This window comes from Schistocerca americana, chromosome 10 (assembly GCF_021461395.2).
Source record: "Schistocerca americana isolate TAMUIC-IGC-003095 chromosome 10, iqSchAmer2.1, whole genome shotgun sequence".
NCBI classification, from domain to species: domain Eukaryota; kingdom Metazoa; phylum Arthropoda; class Insecta; order Orthoptera; family Acrididae; genus Schistocerca; species Schistocerca americana.
The window spans coordinates 79,051,690-79,067,668 of record NC_060128.1 but is presented as its reverse complement, the minus strand read 5'-3'; the positions used below and the strand labels follow the sequence as shown (position 1 = coordinate 79,067,668).

Here is a 15,979-nt window from a genome sequence, read left to right as displayed (position 1 = left end):
AGGGTTTTTACTTTGTTAAAGAGAAGTTTTGTGTTAATAAATAATTTTATTGCCTTTGATACTATGAGACCTGTAGATTTTCTAATGTGAATAAGAAGATAACTAATTCTTTGACACCCCAAAATGTGAGTAGTAGTCATAATGGTAACAGAATTATTAGTATTGGTATTTTCTTTTCTTTTTCAGGTTTTGTGTGTGTGTGTGTGTGTGTGTGTGTGTGTGTGTGTGTGTGTGTGTGTGTGCGCGTGCGTGCATGCGTGCGTGCACAGGTGGTATTGGTGCACAGTGAAATCCCATAGTCACAGTACTGTAGCACACTGCTACAGAACTGAAACAGATTGCCACAGCTTGTTGATCCAGTGGAGTGTTGGGGGCAGCAGTTTGTTTATGTTAGAAATTTTTTGTTAACAGCTTTTTGTTGCAGCTGCATCATTCCTATCCAGATGGCTGAAGAAGTGAGATGAATTGGTCAGATACAGCTACAGCATTTTTCAGCTGTTGGAAACAAATTACCATATAATACTCCTCTTTATATGAGGCAAAATTGGAAAACACTGCACAATAATTTTACCACCAAAAAGTTCAATAGGTAGTAAATCACAAATGAACTTATGTATTTTACCTACTGTTCTACTTAGTCACCGTTGTTCCTGACACATTTCTCCTATTGTGATACCAGTTTTAATATTTTCTATTTGTATTAATCCATTTGGTTGGAGTATAGCCACCTGCAGACTGCTGATTTCACTTTCGCATCATGTGCAAAGTGTTGTCTGGGCAGGAATTTCCGTGAGGACTGAAAAGATGAAAGTCTGGGGGTGCAAGGTGTGGACTTTACAGTGGATGCTGGAGCATCTCTCACCCAATTTGGCAATTTCCTCATGAACACGAGCAGTAATGTAGGGACGAACATCGTCATGAAGTTTGATACTGTCAGCATTAATGTTGTGGCATTTGTCATGAAGGGCACCACATATCTTAACCAAAGTTTTAATGTAGGCTGCAGCAATCACAGTAGTCAGATGTCCAGCAGAGTTCACAAATAACACACCACAGATATCCTGTAACACTGTCACAAGCTACTTTCCTAGCAGTAGAAATAGCCCTGAATTTTTTTCGTACTGGGGAACAAGGATGTTTCCGCTCCAGAGAGGTCTGGTTGATATTGGGAGTGTAGTGGTATGCTGACGACTCATCACCAATGACGATTCATTTCAGAAAGTCATGTCATTCTGTGGTATAACATATTAAGTGATCTGAGCTTGTCATCATTTGCTGGCACTTGTGGTTGCCTGTCAGGTTCTCAGGCACCCAGCATGCACAAACTTCACGAAACTTGAGCATGTCGTGAACAGTATCGCACACTGGACCACGTGAAATGTTGAACTGCTGCAACAAGGCTTCTAGTTGTGCAGGCGTGTCATTCAAAATTGCTGCCTCAGTGGTTCCGACATTATGTGGGGCTCCAGCTGTTACCGGCCGCCTGGAGCATGGCGAATCACTAAAGTTTACACCGCCTTCTTGGCAAAATGCACACCGCCTGGAGACATTACTACAGTCCATACAGTTGTCCCCATACACTTCAAGCATGTCCCTGTGAATTTCACTTGGGTTATGCCCATTGGCCCACAAATATCAAACAACACTTTGATGCGCTTCACAAGTTGACGACAGTAATATTCGCACCGTGTTTGTTTCATGATTCAGGTTTTTCTCACTAGAGATGCACGTGAAAACAAAATACCCTCTGTAGCACAGACTTCAGACTATATCGTCATGAAATTTCAACATTCCAGCTGCAGTACTGACGGAGAAAAAATGATTGTGTGTTACTTTCTGATCCTCCCTGTATATTGGTTGAATCACTGTCAAGAGAATGTCTTTTATTTCAAATGTTAAGTTAACAATTGCTTGCCCAGTGTGAATTAATCATTACTGTTGCATGTCCTCCTCTCTTGTCAAACCTTTAATATTTTTTATACCACATAAGGAAAGGGCTTAGCTTTGGATGCACATCATAGTGTGAGTGTGTGTGTGTGTGTGTGTCCAACAGGATACGCTCTGTTTTGTTAATAAAGCCCAGCAGCTGTGTGTCTGTTAGGCGTGTCCACCTTTTGTCTTTATGATTGCTTGAACTCTGCTGGGGACACTTTCAGTGACGTGTCTGTATGTCTGTGGAGGTGTAACAGTCCATTATTACTCAAGAGGCATAATCAGAGTCGGTAGTAGTCTGGAGTGAAGTTGATGTTCTAACTCATCTTTAAGGTGTTTCATTGGGTTGAGATCAGGACTGTGGGCAGGCCAGTCCATTTCATGAATATTATTGTCCACAAACCATTGCCTCGCAGATCCTGCTTTATAACAGGGTGCATTGCCAGACTGATACAATCAGTCATAAAGAAGACACGTTTGTTGCAGGTGGGCACAATTAGGACACTTACATAACACTTCCAGCCACAGTCTTCATCAGCAAAAGAGAAACACATTCATTTGTACATACAGGTGAGCACACATCACGCACGCATGGCCGCCAACTGTGATAGCTCATGCCATTGTTGATATTCGTTCCTGGAGTTTCTACTGTTTGATATGATCAGTCATTGTCTCTAACCTGTTCCTTACTCGAGACTCGTACTCGGGACCTTTGCATTTCGTGGGCAAGTGCTTTGCCATTTGAGCTACCAAAGCACAGCACACGACCCGTCCTCACAGCTTTACTTCCTCCAGTTCCTTAACTGTGTGCAGTACACAATGCTATAAAACATGTTTATATCCTTTGACTTTCTGAAGTCCATTAATGAGGCCACACCCTGACCTCAAAAAATGGCACCCCTCATTCTGCTGATTCATGCGGATTTTTTTTTTTTTTTTTATATCCATCCACTGTATTGCTCCACAGTCCCTTTTCGTCAGTACGTGAGATCTGCCTGGTCTCATTTTACCTGTGGTTGTTCCTTTGTGTTTCCACTTCACAGTCACATCGTCATCTTTAGAAGAGCTGAAGTACCCGTGGTAGATTTGTTGCTTGGGTGACATCCTATGACTAGTCCACGTTCAGAAGTCACTAAGCTCTCCTGACTGACCCATTCTCCTGTTCCTGCTTCTCTACTGACAACACATTACTCTCCGCCTCCTTTATACTAGCAGGTCTGCTCTCGTGACGCATCTAGCAGTGAGTACTGCATTAAATAAGGGTGTCCGAATACTGATCGTGATTGTGATGATGATTGATATCCTCGTCAGTGAACTATCTAGGAGCAGGGTGATAGCTGGTAAGACTGAACTTGTAGAACTTGCTGCAGTCTCCTGCTTTTTCCGGCAGACAGGGCATTGTCACGTTGCATCGAGAATGAGAGTTAGTAACGAGTGCTACTGTGCAGTAGTGGGGCAGACTCAGTCGAGCGAATGTGTAATGAGAGTTGTGACCCTGAAATATGATAACTTGAATTGTGTGGTGTTTAATAGAAATTGACGGAAATATTTTGTTGGCCTAGGAATGCTGAATCACCCATTATGGAGCGAATGACCTTTAAAATTTGTCAGTATCATCAAAGTAATGAGCATGATACAGTTTGATATGTTTTCCATTGCTTTAAATACAATAAATCAAAGTTAAAGGATGTCATTTTTACTTCAGAGGAACCTTATCATTATTTATGATTAATTTATTAGTAAATAATTAATTATGCCAACTACAGTTAGCCAGTAGTTTCATGTTGTGCTGTTGTGGCTGAAGTCAGTCACTCTCCCTATAGTTCAGAAGCCAACCATTAAGATCACACTCAGCTCTCTTAAAATTGCGGAATGAGAGGTTATAATATTTTTGATTAGATAATGTATTTCTGAGGAAAGCTATGTCTTTGTGGCTGTAATATAATTTAATGTAAATGGTTGACAGCACGTTCTGTGACTTTTTCACCTCAGTGCGAAAATGTTTGTTTACTGCTGATGCAATATTCACCTTTGGTTTGGTACATATTGACCATAAAATTGGGGTAAAGTGCAGAATTAGAGGAGATGTTTGATGTTGGAAAGTCACTGTGGATTGCAATAATTCTATGAATGTACAAAGATTCTTCTTTTATCTCGTGAACTTCCTGCCCAAAATTTTAGCATTGCATGAAAGTCTCATTTGAATACATTTATTAAAAAGTACAGATTTCAATTTCCCTTCAGTTCTAGGGAAACTTCACATTTTCATGTGAACTGAAAGGCATTTCCTCGATGATTGCATGTGCCCTATGCCTTTCACCAGCGTCCTCTACAGTTTCCTCTGCAGTCAAGAGTTCTTTTTCATCAGTAAACTCACCACAGTTGGTGAGATCAATAATTTTTTCCACCATGTCTTTACCCATGATTTCTGATCTTCAAACACACACACACACACACACACACACACACACACACACACACACACACACACACACACCAGTTAGATCTTCAGTTTCAGGGCTCACAGTGTCACACTCACATAGAATATTGACTGGTTCTTCCAGAATACACTTGTCCTGCAGATCTATTTTTCAAAGTTTTCAGGCTCAGCTCCCCCCCCCCCCCCTCCCCCTCTTTCCCCCCTCCCCCTCAAGGGAACAAAGCCAAAACCAGTTGGGCAGGTCAGATTTGGATGAGTACAAGATGCTCCATGCAGGCTGCAGGAATGAATGGGCATACCTGCTGGTCAGCTGACATCTACTTCTTGGGAACACCCAACACCACCAATGTTATTGAGGAGGCACACTACAGGATTTTAACCAAAAACAATTTCATATAACTTTCTCATTCATTTATTGCTTTACACATTTGTGTAGTAGTCTCATTTGGACATGGATAGATAAATGAAAAATATATATAAATAAAACAATAATTGGATTTTGAACATGGGACGCAAAACTTTGAAGCCATGATATTTGCTGCTGTGTCACAGCTTCGGTTGAACTTGGTATGCACTAAAAGCCTCATAAAGTACTTTGGAAACTTTGACCGTCATCTTCTCAGAAATGGTAGAGTATCTTTACTACTGTGAAACACATCTTTTCTATTGAACAGATACTCATAGCTCTTACAAGTATACATTTTGGAGTCTATGTTTACCTTATATTTTTTCGTGTTGAAGTGTCTGCTGACTCCTCCCAAAATATGGAAATCCCAAGAGACTGCAGAAGAGTGGATGTGTTTCAGAGTACTGAAAATGAACAAGTGCTCATAGCTCCGAAGGTTGCCATTTTAGAGCCCATGTTTACTGGACTTTTACCACATGTTGGTGGCCACTACCACCTCTCAAAATATTTAGTGTACTTGTTCTGCATGCATATGGCAGAACGGAGTGAGTGATTTACAGATGCATATTTTAGTTTTTTGATGAGATATTTATCCTGTTTAGCAGGACACGATACATTTTATTTCGTTTGAATTCTAATTTTAGTTTCGTCCAGTGCATCATCTTCTGCATTCAGATATTTATATTCACCTGCTTGTTCTGATGTGTGTGTTTGGTCTTCAAAGTTACCACTATCTGTGGGACGATGTGTGACTACAGAATATTTTGTTTTGTTGCATTTAATTACAAACCAATGCTTCTAAGAACTTTATCTGCTGTGTGAGAACTATGATTTCTATTTTAATGTCTCTCAAAGTAACTTTGTCAGCATAACCCAGTACTGGTACACTATGTTTTAATCTTGTGCACTGGGTGTCAGATTGCTGTTTCAATTACTTGGCAATAATGTCTCCCTGTCTGACACTTAAGTGGGTGCTAAAGACATCTGCATTGAAAGTTTTGATTTTTTTTTTTTTTTAATTTTTATTCTGAAAGTGTCTTTTCCTGTACGTATTTAGTTAGATTTATAAGTTCATTTGGTATTCTGAATGCTCTCATAGTCTGCCACAAGTAGTTTAACACTGTCAGTCTGTCTTGAAGGCAGCAACCAGTGCAGACATATCTCAATAGTTTTCATATTACTTCTTCAACAGAGATTTCTTTGTAAATACATGATCCACAGTGGAATTATTTATTTGTAAGAGTGTTTTTGCATCGTGAAGGATATCTTTGTTGTAGGTTTTGACAGTCGATAATAGTATATTGGTTAAGATTTTACGTGTTGTGTTTACCAAAGGGATATTTGTGTAGTTTGGATGTGTTATAAAATCACCTTTTTGTTTATAAATTGGTTGTATGAAAACTTCTTGTAGATCTTTCATTGTTAGCTACTGGTTCCACGTGTCAAGTATTAGTTTACATAATTTTTTTATGAAGTGGGAGATCTTAATCGTCAAAATTTATGATAGTTTTAAACCACTGCAGTTGTTTAATTTTTTATTGCTCAAGCTTTACTGTATCACAGGATAGGGTCTATAAAAAGGGAACAGTGATCCAATCTTCATTTTGTGTGGTTATATGTACTGGGCAGGAGTATTTTCTAGACAACAGAACACAGTAATAATAGAGCACTGAGGAACACATTGTATTTACATTCACCTGCTGCAATTTGGCTTACCTGCTGAGTACTGATACGCTAAGAATAAAGGTCTAGGCAGTATCTGCTAATGTACAGATGTTTTTCTCTTCCAGATTGGAGTTCATATCCGGCTGACTTACTCAGGCCTCACCAAACAAGTGACGTTCACACCTTACTTCGTCCTCATCAATGAAACAAAATTCCTCGTCGAGTGCCAAGAAGCAGAGCGCACAGCCGACACCTGGACGAAGGTAAATGTTGCCGATAGTTAAAGGAGTGGACTCGCCCAACAGTCCTTTTGTGTAAATCCTATTTTGGAGCTATACAGTACATATACAGGGTGTTACAAAAAGGTACGGCCAAACTTTCAGGAAACATTCCTCACACACAAATAAAGAAAAGATGTTATGTGGACATGTGTCCGGAAACGCTTAATTTCCATGTTAGAGCTCATTTTAGTTTCATCAGTATGTACTGTACTTCCTCGATTCACCGCCATGATTTCATACGGGATACTCTACCTGTGCTGCTAGAACATTTACCTTTACAAGTACGACACAACATGTGGTTCATGCGCGATGGAGCTCCTGCACATTTCAGTCGAAGTGTTCGTACGCTTCTCAACAACAGATTTGGTGACCGATGGATTGGTAGAGGCAGACCAATTCCATGGCCTCCACGCTCTCCTGACCTCAACCCTCTTGACTTTCATTTATGGGGGCATTTGAAAGCTCTTGTCTACGCAACCCCAGTACCAAATGTAGAGACTCTTCGTGCTCGTATTGTGAACGGTTTTGATACAATACGCCTTTCTCCAGGGCTGCATCAGCGATTCCATGCGACGGAGGGTGGATGCATGTACCCTCGCTAGTGGAGGACATTTTGAACATTTCCTGTAACTAAGTGTTTGAAGTCACGCTGGTACGTTCTGTTGCTGTGTGTTTCCATTCCATGATTAATGTGATTTGAAGAGAAGTAATGAAATGAGCTGTAACATTGAAAGTAAGCGTTTCCGGACACATGTCCATGTAACATATTTTCTTTCTTTGTGTGTGAGGAATGTTTCCTGAAAGTTTGGCCGTACCTTTTTGTAACACCCTGTACACATATGGCCACACTCTTCCAGCTAACCGCATTGTGGCAGCATTTCAACGTGACTGCAATGAGGCCTCATGGCCAGTGGAGTGGGGATGGAGGAGGGGTGAGAAGGGGGAGGAGGGGGGAAGAGGTGGCTGACAGGTGTGAGAGGGAGGCAGAAGACACTCCGGGGAAGGGATGTTGCAACTGTGATCTCGCTTCAGTCACAGGCAGGGGGAGTTGTGTGCAGTGTATGACAATGTGAAGGTACGAGCATATGGAATAGGGTTTCGGATACGCGAGTGGCTCGAAAACTTCTTCAGTAATTGAACCCTCTATGTTGTCCTTGATGGCAAGTGTTCATCAGAGACAAGGCTACTGTCAGGAGTGCCTCAGGGAAGTGCAACAACAACAGCTGTTATTTTCTGTATACATAAATGACTGGTGGACAGGTTGGGCAGCAATCTGCTGTTGTTTGCTGTGATGTACAGGAAAGTGTTGAAGATGACTGTAGGATGATACCAGACAACTTGGACAAAATTTTTAGTTGGTGTGATGAACGGCACCTAGCTCTAAATGCAGAAAATGGAAGTTAATGTGGATGAGTAGGGAAAACGAACCTGTAATGTTAAAGTACAGCATTAGCAGTGTCCTGCTTGACACAGTCATGTCACTTAAATATCTGGGTGCAACACTGAAAATAGATATGAAGTGGAAGGAGCATGTTGTGATAGGTAAGCGAATGATAGACTTTGATTAATTGGGAGAATCTTAGGAAAGTGTGGTTCATGTGCAACCTGTTTTTGAGTACTACTCAAGTGTTTGGGATCCACACCAGATCAAATTAAAGGAAGACATCGAAGCAATTCGGAGATAGACTGCTAATTTTGTTACAGGTAGGATTGAACAACACACAAATGGTACGGATATGCTTTAGGAACTCAAATGCGAAACCCTGATCCCTGGAGTCAAAGTGACCATTTATTTTATTTTTCAAAGAACACAGTGAGGACATTTAGAGAACCAGCATTTGAAGGTGACAGTAGAATGATTATGCTGCTGCCAACATACATTTCGTGTAACGATGATGAAGATAAGACAAAAGAAATTAGGCTCATCAGAGGCATATGTTGTTGTTGTGGTCTCCAGTCCTGAGAGTGGTTTGATGCAGCTATCCATGCTACTCTATCCTGTGCAAGCTTCTTCATCTCCCAGTACCTACTGCAGCCTACATCCTTCTGAATCTGCTTAGTGTATTCATCTCTTGGTCTCCCTCTATGATTTTTACCCTCCACACTGCCCTCCAATGCTAAATTTGTGATCCCTTGATGCCTCAGAACGTGTCCTGCCAACCGGTCCCTTCTTCTTGTCACGTTGTGCCACAAACTCCTCTTCTCCCAAATCTATTCAATACCTCCTCATTAGTTATGTGATCTACCCATCTAATCTTCAGCATTCTTCTGTAGCACCACATTTCGAAAGCTTCTATTCTCTTCTTGTCCAAACTATTTATCGTCCATGTTTCACTTCCATACATGGCTACACTCCATACAAATACTTTCAGAAACAACTTCCTGACACTTAAATGTATACTCGATGTTAACAAATTTCTCTTCTTCAGAAACGCTTTCCTTGCCATTACCAGTCTACATTTTATATCCTCTCTACTCTGACCATCATCAGTTATTTTGCTCCTCAAATAGCAAAACTCCAAGGATAGGAAATGACTAATATTGGTAAAGGGTACCCACTGCCACACGCCATACGATGACTTGCAGAGTATGTGTGTGGACGTAGATGTACACTGGAAGAGACAGATAGAACAGAGGGAGGAGCATGTAACAGAATGATGTAAAATCATGATACTTCTTTTTAGACCAGTCCTCAGATCAAAATAAAACAATGGAAATGCCAGGTAGGAATATCAACAATGTACGAAAAGACAGATTGTTACTTACTGTAAAGATAACACGCTAAGTTACAAACAGGCAAATTAATTTGAAATTCATAAAATACATATAAGTGTGAAATTTCAATTTTTTGGCAACTTAAGTGGAAGCAGAAATAGATTCCATGAAACAGACTGTATAATTCATCTTTTTCTTGCTAATACAGATCATAGCTAAACAGACTTGCCCCTTTGCTTATTCTGATTTTGTTTCCTCTGAGTTTGCTCTTTTTGATGTTCATAATTAAAAAATACTAACCAATTTTGATTTTTGATTTTATGTATGTCTGTAAGTAGGTGTTCAGGACAGTGCTTGAGTGAGTCCATAGTTCAAATTCATTTTACCAGCATCGTGTAACCAGTATTAGTGCGTGGTTAGTTGCTGAAATGTAAACTTCCATGTGAATCAGGAGTGAGTTTGCATTAATTTGTAATTGATATTAGTCAGTCAGCATCTTAGAGTAAAATTGTAAGTGTCTTGTAATAAGTTACTTCTCGTCCAGAATGCAAACCTTATGATTACCTGGCATTGTCAGTGGAAGCAATAGGTGGTCTATATCTGAGAGTAGCATCCTTTTAGAACACAAGTTTTGTTACATAGATAACCAGTTTCAGCCAATTCAATGGCAGTAAAATGTATGCAGTGGAATACACATCAGTACATCTTATCCAAATCAAAAACGCTGTATTACAATTAAGTAGAATATATAATCTGTAAGTTATATCCATGTTGTAAGTAACTAATCCAATGTTGGTGTACAATACATAAAAAATATTAATAATTTAAAAGCAACAAAGCACCAGGGGAAGATTCTACAATTGCTGAGCTTTGGAAGTAAGCAAGGGATAAGGCAATAAATAAACTAGCAGATATTATCAGCCAGATTTGGGAAACCAAAAGACTCCCACATGGCTGGAATTATGCTCTAATTCATCCTCTTTATAAGAAAGTTGACAGAACAGATGTAAATAACTATTGTGGTATCTCTCTTGTATAAACAGCCTATAAGATTCTGTCGAAAGCTCTGCAAAGTAGGACAGAAGAACAGCTCGACCGACGGCTAAGAGAGTGTCAAGGTGGTTTCAAAAGGGGCGATCATGTGTCGAACAGATAATAAACCTCAAATCCATCCTTTCATACCTGAAGCTCAGGAATAAAATTTTGTTGTGACCTTTGTGGATTTCAATATGACTCGATTGATCGTAAACCCTGATCAGAATTCTAGAACAACTTGGCCTAGACAAAAAGACCAAAGTGATAGTCCAACAAACATTAACCAACACAACCTCAAAAGTGAAATTTAGAGGAGAAACATCAGAAGTTTTTGAAATAAAGACTGGAGTGAGGCAAGGAGATGGGCTCTCACCTGTGCTCTTCAACTGAGCCCTCGAGAAGATGATTTGTGAGTGGTGCAAAGAACTGGAAAACCAAGGAATTAAAAATGGTGTCAGGCTGGGTTAAAAGAAACAAAATCTTGAAATCAGCTGTCTCGCTTTTGCAGATGATCTTGAAATTTTTTTTGATTCCATGGAAGCAGTTGAGAGACAGATTAATCAGCTTAATGTACAAGCACAGAAGACTGGCCTCCAAATTTCATTTGAGTTTATAACAAACATAAATGCACCACCAAGGGAGCTTGGAGTGGGTCAAGACAAAATTAAGCAAGTTGAAAAGTTATCTCAGAGAATGGATAACAGCCACCTTATCAGAGAAAGAAGCCTTCATATCACGCATGAACAAAATGGAAATGGCATTCCATTTAACTCAAAACATCTACAACAAAAGATCAGTATCGTTCAATGCAAAGTTAAGGCATTACTGCAGTGTTGTCCATCCGGAGGTCTTACATGCTTCTGAATGCCTAGTAATGAACAAAAAAGGCGTAATTGAAAAACTGGAGGCCAAGGAAAGGAAGATTTTGAGGAAGGCCTTAGGTCCCATCAAAGGGAATGGGGAATATAAAGACATAATAATCATGAACTGTGTTCCTACATAGAGAAGATAACCAATACCATCTGGAAAATGATTGTTTTATGGGCATATGATCTGAATGAGCCCTGGAAGACTCACCAATCATATGATCACCTACATTCAAGTGGTTCACAGAGGAGGAGAAAGATCTTACAGAAGTGGGGATCACCCATGATGACATCTCGGAGCGTGTCCCACTCAAGGAGAAACTTATGGAGTGGCAGGGTTTCCAAGAAAAGCCAAAACTAAAAACAGGAAAGGCTTGGACCCAGGAGAGGAAGGAGCAACACTGCTAACAAATGTGGGATCACTGGGCAAACATTAGAACATGTAAAGCAAGACAGTTGGAATAACATGGTCCAAAGATGGACCATATGAAATGAATGAATCAATGAATTTACAGAACTAATCCAAAGTCATCATTAACATTACACCATTGTGCTATGTATGCATTACTAAACTAAAACTAAAGTCCATCTGAACAGTTCTCGGAAGACCCTATTGGTACTGACCTAAAACCCTGTTACCTACAGACTATAGGCATCACTGGATGTGGCTATGGAGGGGCATGTGGTCAGCACCCCGCTCTCCCGGCCATATGTCAGTTTCGATGACTGAGCCATTTCTTCTCAGTCAAGTAGCTCCTCATTTTGCATCACAAGGGCTGAGAGCATCCAGCTTGCCAACAGCACTCGGCAGACTGTGCGGTGACCCATCTAGGTGCTAGCCAAGCACGACAGTACTCAACTTTGGTGATCCGATGGAAAATGGTGTTGCCACTGCGGCAAGGCCATTGACACTGTATGTAAATTAACTACATCTACATCTACATCCATACTCCGCAAGCCACCTGACAGTGTGTGGCGGAGGGTACCTTGAGTACCTCTATCGGTTCTCCCTTCTATTCCAGTCTCGTATTGTTCGTGGAAAGAAGATTGTCGGTATGCCTCTGTGTGGGCTCTAATCTCTCTGATTTTATCCTCATGGTCTCTTCGCGAGATATACGTAGGAGGGAGCAATATACTGCTTGACTCTTCGGTGAAGGTATGTTCTCGAAACTTTGACAAAAGCCCGTACCGAGCTACTGAGCATCTCTCCTACAGAGTCTTCCACTGGAGTTTATCTATCATCTCCGTATCGCTTTCGCGATTACTAAATGATCCTGTAACGAAGCGCCCTGCTCTCCGTTGGATCTTCTCTCTCTCTTCTATCAACCCTATCTGGTACGGTTCCCACACTGCTGAGCAGTATTCAAGCAGTGGGCGAACAAGTGTACTGTAACCTACTTCCTTTGTTTTCGGATTGCATTTCCGTAGGATTCTTCCAATGAATCTCAGTCTGGCATCTGCTTTACCGACGATCAACATTATATGATCATTCCATTTTAAATCACTCCTAATGCGTACTCCCAGATAATTTATGGTATTAACTGCTTCCAGTTGCTGACCTGCTATTTTGTAGCTAAATGATAAAGGATCTATCTTTCTGTGTATTCGCAGCACATTACACTTGTCTACATTGAGATTCAATTGCCATTCCCTGCACCATGCGTCAATTCGCTGCAGATCCTCCTGCATTTCAGTACAGTTTTCCATTGTTACAAGCTCTCGATACACCACAGCATCATCTGCAAAAAGCCTCTGTGAACTTCCGATGTCATCCACAAGGTCATTTATGTATATTGTGAATAGCAACGGTCCTATGACACTCCCCTGCGGCACACCTGAAATCACTCTTACTTCGGAAGACTTCTCTCCATTAAGAATGACATGCTGCATCCTGTTATCTAGGAACTCCTCAATTCAGTCACACAATTGGTCTAATAGTCCATATGCTCTTACTTTGTTCATTAAACGACTGTGGGGAACTGTATCGAACGCCTTGCGGAAGTCAAGAAACACGGCATCTACCTGTGAACCCGTGTCTATGGCCCTCTGAGTCTCGTGGACGAATAGCGCGAGCTGGGTTTCACATGACCGTCTTTTTCGAAACCCATGCTGATTCCTACAGAGTAGATTTCTAGTCTCCAGAAAAGTCATTATACTCTAACACAATACGTGTTCCAAAATTCTACAACTGATCGACGTTAGAGATATAGGTCTATAGTTCTGCACATCTGTTCAATGTCCCTTCTTGAAAACGGGGATGACCTGTGCCCTTTTCCAATCCTTTGGAACGCTACGCTCTTCTAGAGACCTACGGTACACCGCTGCAAGAAGGGGGGCAAGTTCCTTCGCGTACTCTGTGTAATATCGAACTGGTATCCCATCAGGTCCAGAGGCCTTTCCTCTTTTGAGCGATTTTAATGGTTTCTCTATCCCTCTGTCGTCTATTTCGGTATCTACCATTTTGTCATCTGTGCGACAATCTAGAGAAGGAACTACAGTGCAGTCTTCCTCTGTGAAACAACTTTGGAAAAAGACATTTGGTATTTCGGCCTTTAGTCTGTCATCCTCTGTTTCAGTACCATTTTCGTCACAGAGTGTCTGGACATTTTGTTTTGATCCACCTACCGCTTTGACATAAGACCAAAATTTCTTAGGATTTTCTGCCAAGTCAGTACATAGAACTTTACTTTCGAATTCATTGAACGCCTCTCGCAAAGCCCTCCTCACACTACATTTCGCTTCGCGTAATTTTTGTTTGTCTGCAAGGCTTTGGCTATGTTTATGTTTGCTGTGAAGTTCCCTTTGCTTCCGCAGCAGTTTTCTAACTCGGTTGTTGTACTACGGTGGCTCTTTTCCATCTCTTACGATCTTGCTTGGCACATACTCATCTAACGCATAATGTACGATGGTTTTGAACTTTGTCCACTGATCCTCAACACTATCTGTACTTGAGACAAAACTTTTGTGTTGAGCCAACAGGTACTCTGAAATTTGCTTTTTGTCACTTTTTCTAAACAGAAAAATCTTCCTACCTTTTTTAATATTTCTATTTACGTCTGAAATCATCGATGCCGTAACCGCTTTATGATCGCTGCTTCCCTGTTCTGCGTTAACTATTTCAAATAGTTCGGGTCTGTTTGTCACCAGAAGGTCTAATATGTTATCGCCACGAGTTGGTTCTCTGTTTAACTGCTCAAGGAAACTACCCGTAATCTCAGAACTTGGAACATATTAGATACTGTATAGAGTGTGTGACATCATATGTGCTGGACTGCTGTTCAAACCACTTGCCAATATTTTAAAAGGTTTTAGATAACAGGCACTTATTTTAAAGATTACTGGTGTTAATATTTGCTGTTAAAGTAACTTATTAGTGGATTTTTATTCATCTCATTCTTTCTTTTTGTATTATTGTTTTGAGTGGTCTGTCATTTGTGAGTGTGCTTACGTCATTCATCGAAGTGTCAGCAGTGTCTTTACGTTTCACGAGATGTGGTTGTAGCTGTAGTGGTTCTGAAGCTAAGTACTGACAATGTTGTTTGTGCACTGTATTCAGATATTAAATTTAGTAGTTTCCAATTGTTTATCCAAATATTAGCAGTTTTTTTCATTTTGCGGTGTGCAGTTGCAGCTGTAGCAGTTCTGAAGTTAAGTTCTGATAAAGTTGTGTCCTGTTATTCAGTTATTAAAATTAGTTGTTTTAATGGTGTCTCATGCTGTTTCCGGTCAAATAACAGTTTGCTAAACTTTTGCACACTGTGTTTTTTAGAGTTGTTTGTACATTGAAGACATTAAATTTAGTATTCCATTTGGGTCTGTAGATGTATCAGCACTGCACTGAACAGGTATTTGAATGTTGTGCAGCAGTAGTAGAATTTAGTGAAACTGAACTTCTAGTTGTTGTTGTTTATAGGTCCCCTGACTCTGACTTCAGAGCATTTCTACTCAAGCTAGAGAGAGTTCTCAGTTCACTTTGTACGAAGTACCAGAAATTAGTTATATGTGGTGACTTCAATATTAATTTTCTATTTAATTGTGCAAGAAAAAGGATGTTGGATGACCTCCTTAACTTATATGATCTGGTGCAGACTGTGTTCTATCCAACCAGGGTGCAGGGTAACATTAGCACAGCTATAGACAATATTTTTGTTCATTCTTCATTACTAGATGGACAGTCTGTTAGTAAAAAGGTGAATGACTTTCCTGGCCTTGATGCACAAATTTTAACATTGACAGGGTTTTGTACTCAAACAAATGTTATGTATCATACTGTTTGGAAGTTGCTTTCCATTAGAACATTCTAAACAGGCTACTAGCAGTAAAATGTAGCCAGGGTGGTTGACTAGTGGGATAAGGATATCATGTAGAACAAAGTGGGAATTATATCAAAATGTTTAAAGTAGGCACAGTCAAGGTACAGTAGCCCATTACAAATATTATTGTAAGGTGTTTAAAAATGTTACTAGGCAAGCAAGAGTATGTGGTATGCAAATAGAATAGCTAATTCACAGGATAAAATTAAAAATATACAGTCAATTTGTGAAGGAAATGTCTGGTCAGCAGCACAAGCTCGAGGATATAAAGTCAGTTTTTAGTAAAAATATTTCTGTTACTGATAAAGTCAAATTAGTTTCTGCAG

At 40.2% G+C, this 15,979-nt stretch overlaps 1 protein-coding gene across 1 annotated transcript in view; it reads left to right on the top strand.

Moving 5' to 3' along the window:
• Nucleotides 1-15,979, top strand: part of LOC124552247 (vacuolar protein sorting-associated protein 13-like) — a 494,948-nt gene that overhangs the window by 354,832 nt on the left and 124,137 nt on the right. Inside the window, exon 46 of the mRNA XM_047126529.1 lies at nucleotides 6,569-6,706. Within this exon, the coding sequence (XP_046982485.1) occupies nucleotides 6,569-6,706 (138 nt within the window). The remainder of the gene's footprint in view (nucleotides 1-6,568; nucleotides 6,707-15,979) is intronic.